Genomic DNA, 14,283 nt, shown 5'->3' on the forward strand with positions numbered 1-14,283 from the left:
TACAAATAAAACAAAGACAGATAATTACACAACCGTGGCTCACAAATGGATGGCAATAATTTAAATAAAACTAAGTGACATAGATAGCATAATAAAGTTAGTTAGTCCAATTAAATAAACAGAATACTTGTTTTTGTCTTTATTAAACATTTATATTCATTACAATTATTAAACATTCATTATAATTATTAAGATCATCAGTCTGTTCGTGCCAACTGCAGTGAATGCAGCACTGGTCACTCCTCACTTCCGGTTCAGAGCAACATGGCGGGTGTTCCTCATACTGAGATCTGAGTATTTTATTATCCCCAGTTTTCAGGATTAAAACTCGGAGAGACAGACAGGCTTCTGTTGGACCTGCTTCTGAGCGAGAGACAGGCTTCTGTCGGACCTGCTTCTGAGAGAGGAGTTAACGGTAAGGAACACACCGGATATATTACCGTGTTAGTAACCCTTTATAGAGTCTGTGAGGAGCAGCTTTATATATATTATACAGTCTGTGAGGAGCAGCTTTATATATATTATACAGTCAGTGAGGAGCAGCTTTATATATATTATACAGTCTGTGAGGAGCAGCTTTATATATATTATACAGTCAGTGAGGAGCAGCTTTATATATATTATACAGTCTGTGAGGAGCAGCTTTATATATATTATACAGTCTGTGAGGAGCAGCTTTATATATATTATACAGTCAGTCTGTGAGGAGCAGCTTTATATATATTATACAGTCTGTGAGGAGCAGCTTTATATATATTATACAGTCTGTGAGGAGCAGCTTTATATATATTATACAGTCTGTGAGGAGCAGCTTTATATATATTATACAGTCTGTGAGGAGCAGCTTTATATATATTATACAGTCTGTGAGGAGCAGCTTTATATATATTATACAGTCTGTGAGGAGCAGCTTTATATATATTATACAGTCTGTGAGGAGCAGCTTTATATATATTATACAGTCAGTGAGGAGCAGCTTTATATATATTATACAGTCTGTGAGGAGCAGCTTTATATATATTATAGTCTGTGCAGAGTCGGCGCCAGAGCAGATCTACTGGAGGGGCATTGGGTCATTGGCGGGGGGGGGGGGGGGGGGGGGGGCTTGCTTGCTTTTGTGACATTAAAAACTCTTTAGCAACTTCGAACTCAGCGTCAATTATAGTCGATTGTGACAGATCGAGAATATGCTTCACAGCTGGTAGGAGGGGCATCAATGACCGCTAGGGGGGGCACGGCCCTCGAATGCCCCCCCTTAGCGCCGGCACTGTCAGAGTCTGTGAGGTCCGTAGTGAAGGTCCGTAGTGAATGTACGTAGTGAAGGTGCGTAGTGAATGTACGTAGTGAAGGTGCGTAGTGAATGTACGTAGTGAAGGTCCGTAGTGAAGGTCCGTAGTGAAGGTGCGTAGTGAATGTACGTAGTGAAGGTGCGTAGTGAATGTACGTAGTGAAGGTGGGTAGTGAAGGTCCGTAGTGAAGGTGCGTAGTGAAGGTCCGTAGTGAAGGTGCGTAGTGAAGGTGCGTAGTGAAGGTGCGTAGTGAATGTACGTAGTGAAGGTGCGTAGTGAAGGTCCGTAGTGAAGGTGCGTAGTGAAGGTGCGTAGTGAAGGTCCGTAGTGAAGGTGCGTAGTGAAGGTGCGTAGTGAAGGTGCGTAGTGAAGGTCCGTAGTGAAGGTCCGTAGTGAAGGTGCGTGGTGTGTGTATTAATGTGTTTTAATGTCCAGTACCAGGATGCAGTGATGGAGAAGCTGGGCTTTGGTCCGGGCAGGAAGGAGCTGCAGGAGACGGTGGAGACCCAGAAGAAGCAGCTGCTGCAGTACCAGACCCGCTTTAAGGACGTGGTAAGAGCCTACAAGAGCCTGCTGAAGGAGAAGGAGGCTCTGGAGGCCAGCCTGACGGTACTCACCGTCTCCAACCAGGACCACCATGAAGCACGAGGACTCCCCCACCCAACAGGACTTCCCCCCGAGGACGGCTGCTCGCTGCACAGCGAGGACAGCCTGGACACAGCACCGTCCGTGGAGGAGAGCGAGGACGAGCCAGGGGAACCAGGGAAGGCTGCGGTATGACTAACACTTCATGAATAAACTACAAACCTGCTGAGTCAAACTAACATACGCTAAGTTATGCTGAGTCACACCGCAGTCTAACGTGCTGGTTCCTCCTGCAGGTGCTGCAGAGCGACCTCGATGCCGGCGGCTCGGACAGCAGCAGTGTGGGGGCTGAACCCCGGCAGCAGGCCACGCCCCCTCCCAGCTCGGAGGTGGAGCGTCGGCTCGCTCAGCTGAAGAACCAGCTGATCACGCTCACAGGCGCCCTCGCCACCATCACGCAGGAGAAGTCCCGCATGGAGGCCAGCTTCCAGGCAGACAAGCGGAAGCTGAAACAGGAAGTGGAGGAGCTTCAGGGGCGGCTGGGGGGGACGGCAGTTCAGCAGGAGGCGGAGCTTCACGCCCTGCAGCTGCAGCTGGCAGAAAGCCGTGCCCGCATCATCACGCAGCAACACGAGCGGCAGCAGGAGCATGACGACCATGCGCTGCAGCTGCGAGAGCTGCAGAGGATCCTGCAGCAGGAGCGAGACCTGCGGCAGGATGCAGAGCTGCGGCTGCAGGATGCCAACGCAACACTGATGCTGACTACACAGGCCCGGGACCGGGGGGCAGAGTCCGAGTCCCACCTGCAGCAGTTGAGGGCGGAGAGAGACGAGCTGAGCAGGAAGCTGCAGGCCGCCGAGGAAGAGCGCAGGAAACCAGACCCGCGAGCAGACCAGCTGCAGAGGGAACTGACGCAGCTAAAGACCTTAATCCAGGACCAGATCAGCGCAGAGACCAGGAAGGTGAGAAAGCCAGGCCTGAGTCAACCAGTTATAAACTAACCGGGACTAAGTTAACAGGGGCTAAGCCAACTGTAGTCCAATGTGTTGCATAGATAAAGAAAGGCTAACCCCCACCTCTGTGTTGCAGGCCTGCGAGGCAGAGCAGCGGTCTTGTGACCGGGCTCAGGCGGCGGAGATCCGGGTGTCCGTTCTGGAGCTTCGAGTCTCTGAGCTGTCAGAGCTGCTGGGCTCGTCTGAGAAAGCTCGGCAGCGAGAGCAGCAGGCAGCGCAGCGACTCAGAGAGCACGTCTTGCAGCTGGACACCGAGAACAAGACGCTTGCCATGGCGGCCACCGGCAGGTCAGAGGGTGGGGGCGAGGACCAGCTGGACGTGGCGGCGCTGAAAGAGAAGCTGGAGAAGGTGAAGAAGCTACTGCAGCTGGCAACTCAGCGGAACCCGGATCAGGACCTCCTGCCGGAGCCCGACAAGGCGGCGGTGCATTACCAGCAGGAGCTGCGCACGCTGCGGGACGAGTTTGAGCGCTACAAGCTGCGGGCGCAGCTGGTGCTTAAGAACAAGAACAGCAAAGATGGCTGCCAGGCCAAGGAGCTGGAGGAGGTTCGGGACCAGCTGTCAGAGCTGAAGGAGAAGTACATCAACCTGCGGATTCACAGTGACGAGGCAGAGGCCGCGCAGCGCTGCATGTTAGAGGAGCGGCAGCGGCACACCGCATCGCTGCAGCTCCAACACAGGCAGGAAGTGGAGCGGGCACAGACAATGCACCGTGACGAGTTGCTGCGTCTGGAGGAGGAGCTTCACAAACAGAGATGTAGGACCATGCAGCTGCTGCAGGAGAAAGAGCAGGAGCTGGAGGCGTTGCGAGCCGCCGCATCCCCCCCCTGACACCACACCCCAGCAGGAGGCCGACAGTGACGCCCTCAGCATGGCTCTGCGGCGGGCGGCACCCAGCGAGCCCACGCTGCTGCTGTACGCCGAGCAGCTGGCCAGGAAGGAGGTGGAGGCCGGCGCTCTGCGGCGAGAGAAGCACCGGCTGCAGGACGAGCTGCACCGCCTGCAGGCTGCAACCGTTGCTAACGCTGAGCAACACGGCGAGGAAGCGGCAACGCTGCGAGGACAGATCGACAAACTGCATCGGGACCAGAGCCGCGAAGGCGCCAACATGGAGTATCTGAAGAATGTCATCTACAAGTTCCTTACGCTGCAGGACACCAGCGGACGTATGCAGACGCTCAACGCCATCCTCACCATCCTGCACTTCAGCCCACAGGAGAAAAACTGTGTCACCAAGCTTCAGCGCAATGCCTGGTGGAGGTAAACACCTGAAGAAGAAACATCAGGAGTTTGCTGGAGATAAAACACCTGAAGAAGAAACACCATGAAACAAGACACCAGAGAAGAAACATCAGGAGAGGAAACACCTGAAGAAGAAACATCAGGAGAGGAAACACCTGAAGAAGAAACATCAGGAGAGGAAACACCTGAAGAAGAAACATCAGGGGAGGCAACATCAGGAGAGGAAACACCTGAAGAGGAAACATCAGGAGAGGAAACATCAAGAGAAGAAACATCAGGAGAGGAAACACCTGAAGAAGAAACATCAGGAGAGGAAACACCTGAAGAAGAAACATCAGGAGAGGAAACACCTGAAGAAGAAACATCAGGAGAGGAAACACCTGAAGAAGAAACATCAGGAGAGGAAACATCAGGAGAAGAAGAGACTATAAATGTTTAATTGATAAAGAGTCAGGTTATTTCTGAATTGTAAATATAAATAATATTCCAGTTTTTTCGGTGATGAAATATTTATACGTCTTTGTTGAAATTAAAACATTGTTCTTGCTTCACAAACTCTGAAATCATTTTGTACGCCTTGATTACATGATCGATTTGAACACATCAGGTGAAAATTTACTTTTTCCCAACATGCTTGAAGGCATCATAACTTCACTATGAGTGCTCGGCGCTGCAGTGAGCGGCAGCCTCTTAGCTCTCCTTAGTTTCCACTTCTTCTCTTTTCTGTGTTCTCTGCACTACTGCTACTTTTCATTGTACTTCATTTAATTGTAAGTGTTGGGACATTGATTTCCAACTTGTATTTATTATAGGTAGGATTTTTTTTAACCACTTTTCTATGGATATCGACGGCAGGACTATCTCTTACTCAATAGAAGCGCTCTTCTCCCTCCGGGGCCGAGTTGCAGCGCCACGGAGGGATTTACCAGCTGCTATAGACACAGACGGGGGACACGCGCTGTAGCCCGCGTGAGGCGAAAGAGGGCAAATAATAGGAGGAGATTTAAACCTTATTTGCCCTCCATAATCATGGGGAACGTCAGGTCGCTGGAAAAGAAGATGGGTGGACTCGCAGCACTCGTAGAAACACAGCGGGAGTAACGGGAATTCCGGGAGTTGAGTTTAACTTGATTCCGGTTTAACTGGTGGCGTTTGTTTACCTTTTCCTCCAGATGTTGTGGTTGCCCGGTTAGTCATTTTCACGTAATTTGTGTGACCAGACAACGGAGAAAACCCAGGCGAAAAAACGTTAACATCACCAGTTCATGTAAAATGCACATGTCGAGATCACCACAGACAACAACACAAAATATGCTAGCCAAAAAATAAAAATGAAAGTAAACAATATTCATAATCGACAGGATTCGAACCCGTACATTTGGGTAATATATATCAACCATGAATGTTGTTGTCTGTCGGTGATCTCCACATGCACATTTACATGAACTGGTGCTTACGTTTTTTCGCCCAGGTATTTTTTTTTAATATTGTCTGGTCACACTTCAGACACACAAGTAAGGTGAAAATGACGAACCTGGCAACCACATATGATTCGGCCCGTATAGCGTCATATGACGCTCAAGGAGTATAAAACGTAAACAAACTCAACCAGTTGAACCGGAACCAGTTAAACTGGAACACCGGGAGTCGAGTTTGCTGTGCTTTACGGAGACATGGCTTAACGGGGAAACATCAGACTGTCTGGTGGAGCCGGACGGCTTCACTGTGGTTCGAGCCGACAGAGACAAGCAGAGAGGCGGAGGACTGGCCGTCTTTATTCACACACTATGGTGTAACCCTGGAACCGTATCTGTGAAGGACAGTATTTGTACTCCGGACATTGAGCTGTTGGCGCTGAGTTTGAGGCCGTATTGTTTACCTCGGGAGTTCTCACACGCCATCGCTTTTGGTTTTACATCCCACCAAGTGCTGCAGCGTCGCAGACGAATGATGTCCTCCACTCCTCCATCGCGGGGGTACAGACGGGCACCCCAGTGCATTTATGTAAAAGTCTCCAAAAGTCTTTCAAACTTCACCCAGTGTGTGACCGGTGGCACTATAGGAACAGTAAGACACTGGACCTGCTGTATGCCAACGCAGTGAAGGCTCCAGAAAAAAATCTCAGGGGGGGCAATTTTTTTCTGATAATGATTAAGGTGACCCATTAAATAGGTACATTAAGAAAGACCATATCAATTAGTGGTTAGATGATCAACTCAGATATCCCTCTTGTGTCACTAGATGGCTTACAGAAATGTGTCCCCTCTCACTCTAGAAGGGACAGCTGGACAGCTGTGGAGGAAAGCTGCATCAGGAGCCTCTATGTATTTTTTTGTAGGATTTATTTATGAGATTTTGAGCATAACAGATATACAATACACCTCCTACATGGAGTGAGATTGATACACAGATGAATACTGTGGAACAAGGTATCAACAAAGAGACAGTTTACCCCCAACTCCCACCCCCCTCCCTCCCTCCCTCCCTCCCTTACAGACAAGCATCAATGAAATAGGATGCAATGGATTTTGAAACAGGTAATAATGGTAATGAAAGACCAATATTGGCCATGCATGCCATAACATACAGATTTACATATGCATTCAAATCATACATGCTTATATACATGTATACATGTTACAAAGACACAAACAGAATAATAACAAAACACTAACAGCACACAGAAAGAGAAAGAAAAAAACAAAAACCTGCTACTGTACTACAAGCCAAAGCATATTGGCATGCTCCCAGGCGGCAGGGTCTATATCCTCAAAAAGCTCCTCAGACCAAACGCTGCGCAACGAATCAGAGGTTGTTGTCTGATTTTTGATAAGATTATTATACAGTATGGAAATTGAACCTTTGCGATTAGGGTCAACATCAAGTATTGTATCAACAAGAGTAGAAGGAGGGAAGCCATGAAAATGATTGCGAACAAAATTGCGGACTTGCAAATATCTAAAGAAATGAGTGCGCTGCAAATTGAAAGCTTGAGTTAGCTGGTCGAAGGAAGCAAATATGCCACTAATGTAAAGCTGTTTTATTGAAACAATCCCTAGGTCTTTCCAGATCAAAAAAGCCCTGTCAATGACTGATGGAGTGAACAGAGGGTTAGAATGTACTGGGGCAGAGACAGGTGTTATCTGCAGCCCAAAGTGCCGCCTGAACTGATTCCAGATTTTAAGGCAGCTTTTCACTACAACACTCCTGGACACTCCAGCATTCAACACCATTGTGCCCTCCAAGCTCATCATTAAGCTCAGGGACCTTGGGCTCAACAGCGCCCTCTGTGACTGGATCATGAGCTTCCTAACGGGCAGATCCCAGGCAGTGCGGATGGGGAACATCACATCCTCCACCTTGACCCTCAACACCGGAGCCCCTCAGGGTTGTGTGCTCAGCCCTCTCCTCTACTCCCTGTTCACGCACGACTGCGTGGCCACACACAGCTCCAACACCATCATCAAGTTTGCTGACGACACGACCGTCATCGGCCTGATCACAGACGGCGACGAGACGGCGTACAGAGAGGAGGTCAGAGCCCTGACATCTTGGTGCCAGGACAACAACCTCCATCTCAACGTCAGCAAAACAAAGGAGCTGATTGTGGACTACAGGAAGAGGCAGAGAGAGGCACACACACCCATCACCATCGACGGGACTCCTGTGGAGAGAGTCAGCAGCTTCAGGTTCCTCGGGGTAAACATCAGTGAGGACCTGACATGGACACATCACACCAGGGTCATATCCAAGACGGCTCGACAGCGGCTTCTTCCTCCGCAGGCTGCGGAAGTTCAACATGGACTCCAGGATACTCTGCAACTTCTATAGGTGCACCATCGAGAGTATCCTGACTGGCTGCATCACCGCCTGGTATGGCAGCTGCACCGCCCTCAACCGTAAGACTCTACAGAGGGTGGTGAAAACTGCTCAGCACATCACCAGGACGGAGCTGCCATCCATGGAGGACCTCTACACCCAGCGGTGTAGGAAGAAGGCCGGTAGGATATTAAAGGACCCCCATCACCCCAGCAACAATCTGTTCTGTCTGCTGCCGTCTGGCAGACGGTACCGCAGCATCCGGACCAAGACCACCAGACTCAGAGACAGTTTTATACCACAGGCTATAAGACTACTGAACTCCTGAGCTCTGTGAATGTCTACTCACATCTGTTTATAGTACACACACACATATATCTATATATTATACACATCTGCCATACACATCTGTTATACGTAATATATGCATCTGTCCATACCTCCTCATTCAACAGTGTAAAGTGTGTAAATACTCTCAATGTATTCCACATATGTATATATTTCACCTCCTCAAATCTTTATTGTTGATATTGTAAATATTCTTCTCTTTTTGCACTATTTTATTATCTTATTTGCACCATGTATGTTGAGTTGTTGGAGGAGCATGGGACATAAGATTTTCACTGCCAACATATACGCTGTATCTGCTGTGCATATGACCAATAACACCTTGAAACCTGGAGTGTGAAGTTGGTGACAATGTTGGGGGGAGGCACAGCAGGGACAACAGAGAAGAGGGACTACATGAGGCTTCTTCAACCTGCAGCCATGATGGAGGCTGGCTGCTGGTGTGACACCAGTGCAATATTGTTCTAATGTTTGCAGCCCAATAGTAAAGTAAGAAGTTGGGTAGAGCAAGGCCACCCAACTGTTTAGGCTTTTGTAAAGTGCCTTTTTTGATTCTAGGGGTGCTTTTGTTCCAAATAAATTGTGAGATTACGCTATCAAGAGGGTGGAAAAAGTGTTTAGGGAGGAAAATAGGTATACACTGGAATAGATATAAGAACTTGGGCAGCACATTCATTTTAATACAATTTATATGACCAGCGAGAGACAGAGGCAAGAGTGACCAACGATGGATGTCTTGGGACAACTTAGCTAAGAGAGGGGAAAAGTTACGTTTAAATAGTTTTGAATAGTTTTTAGTTACACATAACACCCAAATATTTAAAGTGCTCCAGCGATGTTCTGAATGGTAACTCGGAGAGGGGATGGGCTAAGGCTGCCGCATTAACTGTCACAAGTTCGCTTTTATGCAGATTCAATTTATAACCTGAGATTTGCCCAAATTCTTTCAACACGGTCAGTACAATAGGGATAGATTTGTCTGGTCTAGAAAGAAAGACCAGGAGGTCATCGGTGTACAGAGATAGTTTATGTTCTATGCCACCTCTTGAGATGCCCAACATCTGACTGGCCCTAAGAGCTACTGCTAGAGGTTCAATGGCAATGGCAAAAAGTAATGGAGAGAGTGGACAGCCCTGTCAGGTACCACGGTTGAGGGAGAAATAGTCAGAGTAGTCATTATTTGTGCGAACACAAGCAAGGGGGGATGTATACAAAAGCTTAATCCAAGATATAAGTGTATCGCCAAAGCCAAAACATTTCAGTGTGTAAAACCGGTAGGGCCACTCCACACGATCAAATGCCTTTTCAGCATCCATTGAGATGGCCAGCTCCGGGTCATCAGAGGTTGTTGGTGAATACAAAATATCAAACAGTCGTCTGACATTGTGAAAGGAATGTCTGTTCTTTATAAACCCTGTTTGGTCTGCAGAGATGATAGTTGGCAGGACACACTCCAGCCGCCTAGCCAGCATTTTAGCCAGTATTTTGACATCTGCACAAAGCAGGGAGATAGGGCGATAATTACTACAAGACAATGGGTCTCTATCCTTTTTCAATATAAGAGAAATAGTAGGCTGACGCAGAGTGAGAGGAAGTGAGCCATTTTGCAGCGATTCGTTGAACATGTTAAGTAGAAGCGGTGATAGTGTATCTGCAAATCTTTTTAAAAATTCTGCAGGGAAACCGTCAGGGCCAGGACTTTTCCCATTCTGCATAAACATTAAAGCACTCCTAAGTTCGTCTATTGTAAATGGTGCATCCAGACTAGATGCCACTTCAGAATTGATAGTAGGGATATCTAAGGAACTAAAAAAGTGTTCGTACTGTGTTTCGTTGTCTGGGCACTCAGAGGAATATAATGACGCATAAAAATCCTTGAACTGATCGTTAATGGATTGAGGGTCAATGGTTGGTCCAATATCTGTGTTAATTTGGGCGATGTGCATTGATGAGGAGGATTGCCTAATCTGGTGAGCAAGCAACCTACTTGGTTTATCTCCAAACTCATAGTAATTATGGCGTGTTTTTAACAGGGACTGTGCTGTTTCATTGGAGGCCAGAATGTCATATTCCGCCTTCTTTGTGAGTAAGTCTTTGAAAAGATCAGCATCAGGTGTGTCTACACACTTTGACTGCAGCTCTGCTATATCCTTGGAGAGAGTGACCTTGTTTTCCATAGCTATCTTTCTCTGATAAGCAGAGTAAGATATTATTTCTCCTCTTAGGTAAGCGTTACATGACTCCCATATGGCTGCTGCAGATATATCTGGATTGACATTGGTAGATATGAAAAGATCAATACGACTGTTAATTGTGTTAATAAAGTTGGTGTCAGAAAGTAGCAATGAATTAAAGCGCCAGGGGGAGCGGGAAAGCTATCTGCTTGGGAAGGAGACATCCATGACGACGGCTGGATGGTCTGAAATTACAATGGGACTGTAGGAACACGACGTGACAGAGGAGAGGAGTTTACTATCAATTAGAAAGAAATCTATTCGTGAGAACGTTCCATGAACAGGAGAGAAGAATGAGAACTGCTTGGTGCTAGGATTAAAAAAGCGCCAGGCGTCTGAGACGGTATATTGTTCCATGAACAGCTGGATTACTTTAGATGATTTAGATAAAGCATAAGGCCTGTTGGATGAGCGATCAAGCGAGGGATCAAGACAGCAGTTGAAGTCACCACCAAGGATAAGCTGATGAGAGTTTAGGTCAGGGAGAGAGAAAAAAAAGTTCTTAAAAAAGTTCTCATTATCCCAATTTGGGCCATACACATTTGCCAACACCAGGTTATTAGCCCCAATTCTACCTGTAACAATTATAAAGCGTCCATCAGGGTCTGAAATGACAGTGGACATTGAGAAGGGAATTGATTTATGAATTAGAATTGCAGCCCCGCGTGCCTTGCTCGAAAATGAGGAGTGGTAAAGTTGGCCCACCCAACCTCTCTTAAGTTTAACGTGATCTAATGGCTTAAGGTGGGTCTCTTGTAAAAACGCTATTTTAGTGTTGAGAAATATAAGATGGTTGATCACTTTGTTACGCTTAACAGGAGAGTTCAGACCTTTAACATTCCAACTAGTGAATCGAACTGCACCGCTTGGTGCAGACAACGAGACCAAGAAATGATTCTAGTTATTATATTCATTATTTACATGAATCCAATGATGTAAAACTGATCAACAGGCCAACAGATATGTTCAGAACCACATAAAGACAGGGGCAGCATTAAGGTATTTACTGACTGAACACCGTAGCCTGTTTCAGATGCTCATCAACAGCTTCATCTAACTGAGCCACGAAGTCGAGCGGTCCGAGAAAGATGCCAGGGTTGGTGGAGCCCTCAGTTTCATCTTTGCCTTGCAAAGCCAGCTCAAACACCCCGCAGAATTTCACACACTGGAACAGCCGGTTGAGGACGTGGCGGTTCTGGCTCACCTCGTCATTGTGGTGACGAACAGCTAGCCTGTATCCCTCATCCATCGGAGGGGCAATGTTCCCCCTCCAAAAGTCGAACCTCTCCAGCAGCTATCCGTGTGGATCTTCCACAGCTCATGTTTCTGTGTGTTCTCAGAGAGATGCTGCATATCTGTGACACCAGTCGACCTCCAAGCATTGCCGTCTGCCAGGGTGAAACAGGGGTAGCAGAAGACTGCGTTGGCTACCTCACAGCCTGCTAGCCAGGGTTTTCACTCATACCAATTTGTAGAAGATCCTCGGGTGTAGGTCTCCCCCCCCCCCCAGCGCCAGCCCTCTTGAGAGTAGTACGTGACTTGATCGAAGAAGCTGCCCGCTTTTTTTCTCAGTTACGTATGACGAAAGCGCGTAAGGGCAAGCCCCCCGGAACCCAGAGAGACTGCACTGAAAGCTCTGATATTTGAAAGAAATGCCTTTTACATGAGAGTCTATGAGAGACCCCTGGGGTGATGTTCAACCTGACTGAAACCACATCTAAAGGGGCGGGACCATGTGAAGCACGACTTTAGTCTGATTGGACAATGACGTTTTGACAGATCTAAGGTCTAGAGCACTGATTACGACTGCTGCTGAGTTAGAAACACTATCCCTCTGTTTCCCGTTGGTAGTCCGTCGCCCAAACCGCCCCTGTGCCAATGTTAAGGAGCAGTGTTGGGCAAGTTACTTCCAGAATGTAATCCAGTACATGTTACTTATTCCTGTCTCTTTAAAGTAATAAGGTACATTACATCATCACTGTCTCTGAACTGTGATACGTTACACTACTCTGAGTTACTCTGAGTCACTCTCACCAGAATAACCTCTAAAGTTTGGCTTTAAATGCTAACATGTAGTTTACTGCAGCTCATTAATTAAAGCTCTCTATCTGGCAGTGCATGCTGAACATTAGGAAAGAGCTAGAGGTTAAACTGCTGCTCCGTTTCAGTGGGCTGGATAATATGTGATACCGGTACCGTGACGTCTCTGTGTGTCATTAATAACATGTTAGTGGAGCCTCTACACGGCCCTGTGGCCTGCTGGATAGGAACCAGTCTCTATGCAGCGTTAGCTCACCTGGTCATTGGTGTGTTAACAGGGGATTTGGCTGACGAGCTTTCTAAAAGCTGGAGATTCCACAGAGGACAGAGGCTGCAGATCTTCAACACTCTGCCACGAGTCTCTGAAGGTCTCTGCGTTCAAGCAGCAGACCCAGAGAGAGTGACCCTCTGACAACCTGCTGAACAAGAAAAAAGGGCTTTCATGGCAAGAGACAGTGAGGGGGCTAAAGCTGTACAGAAGAAGCTGAAGAAAGGAGAATTACAAAGCCAGACTGGAGGGACGTCTGGAGGCCCACAGCTCGAGAGAGGTGTGGGGAGGGGTGAGGAAGATCACAGGCTCCAAACAGTCAAACACGGCTATGGAGGGGACCCCTGAAGGTGGGAATATTAAACCTGTTCTTCAACAGGTTTAATATTCCCATCTCCAGCTCAACAGAACAGCAGGGATTCTCTGGCACCATTTCCCACCTTCCTACCTCTTGTACTTCTTCTTCAACCACACCCAACACCACTCCACAGGGACAGCAGCCTCTCCCCATTCAACCCCACTCTTGGGTGACACTCCCAGCAGCTTCACACCTCCGATAATCACCACCGGACAGGTCAGGGATCAGCTCTCGAAGATCAATGTGAGAAAGGCCAGGGGGCCACACAACATCAACCCCAGGTGCTCAAGGTGTACACCGGACAGTCAGCAGGAGCTTTCAGCACCTCTTCAGTCTCTCTCTGAAGCTGATGAAGGGGCCTGAGATCTGGAAGACTTCCTGCATTGTCCCGGTGAAAACACACCCAAGCACTCCAGGAGACTACAGGCCTGTAGCTCTGACCTTTCATGTCATGAATATGTTTGAGAGACTGATCCTGCAGCATCTCAAAGCCCTTGTGTGTGACTCCCTGGACCCCCTACAGTTTGCCTACCAGCCCAACATCGGTGTAGAGGAGGCCCTCTCTACATGCTGCACAGAGCCAACTCACACCTGGAGAAGCCGCACAGCTCACTAAGAACCCTGTTCTTCCACTTCTCCAGTGCCTTCAACACCATCCAGCCACACCTGCCCTATGAGAAGCTGTCCCTGATGCAGGTGGATCACAGCTTGGTGGCCTGGATCACTGACTACCTCACCAGCAGACGTCTGGAGGCCCACAGCTGTGGACTGCAGTATGTCAGACTGCAGGGCAGCGGGTCTGATGTGAGCAACACTGGAGCCCCCCAAGGAATTGTGCTGTCACCATTCCTGTTCACCCTCTACACCTCTGACCTCCGCTTCCACTCCGGCTCATGCCACCTACAGAAGTTCTCCGATGACTCCTCCATCGTCAGCTGCATCACAGATGACAGCAAGGAGGAGTACAGGGCCCTGGTGTGACAACAACCACCTCCAGCTCACCATCAGCAGGACTAAGGAGCTGGAGGTGGACTTCAGGCGGAGCACGCAGAGGTCTCTAACCCCCATCACCCTCAGGGAGGAGCA

At 48.2% G+C, this 14,283-nt stretch overlaps 1 protein-coding gene across 1 annotated transcript; it reads left to right on the top strand.

Annotated features, from left to right (window-relative positions):
- The first annotated feature begins 194 nt into the window (after window positions 1-194).
- On the top strand, window positions 195-4,693 carry gcc1 (GRIP and coiled-coil domain containing 1). Its single transcript, XM_063905143.1, is given in 5 exon segments — window positions 195-415; window positions 1,725-2,063; window positions 2,171-2,836; window positions 2,964-3,707; window positions 3,709-4,693. Coding segments are annotated over 4 exon segments (2,178 nt in total). The 5' UTR covers window positions 195-415; window positions 1,725-1,739; the 3' UTR covers window positions 4,153-4,693.
- The last annotated feature ends 9,590 nt before the right edge of the window (window positions 4,694-14,283 follow it).

The sequence above is a fragment of the Eleginops maclovinus genome, chromosome 17 (assembly GCF_036324505.1).
Source record: "Eleginops maclovinus isolate JMC-PN-2008 ecotype Puerto Natales chromosome 17, JC_Emac_rtc_rv5, whole genome shotgun sequence".
Taxonomy (NCBI): domain Eukaryota; kingdom Metazoa; phylum Chordata; class Actinopteri; order Perciformes; family Eleginopidae; genus Eleginops; species Eleginops maclovinus.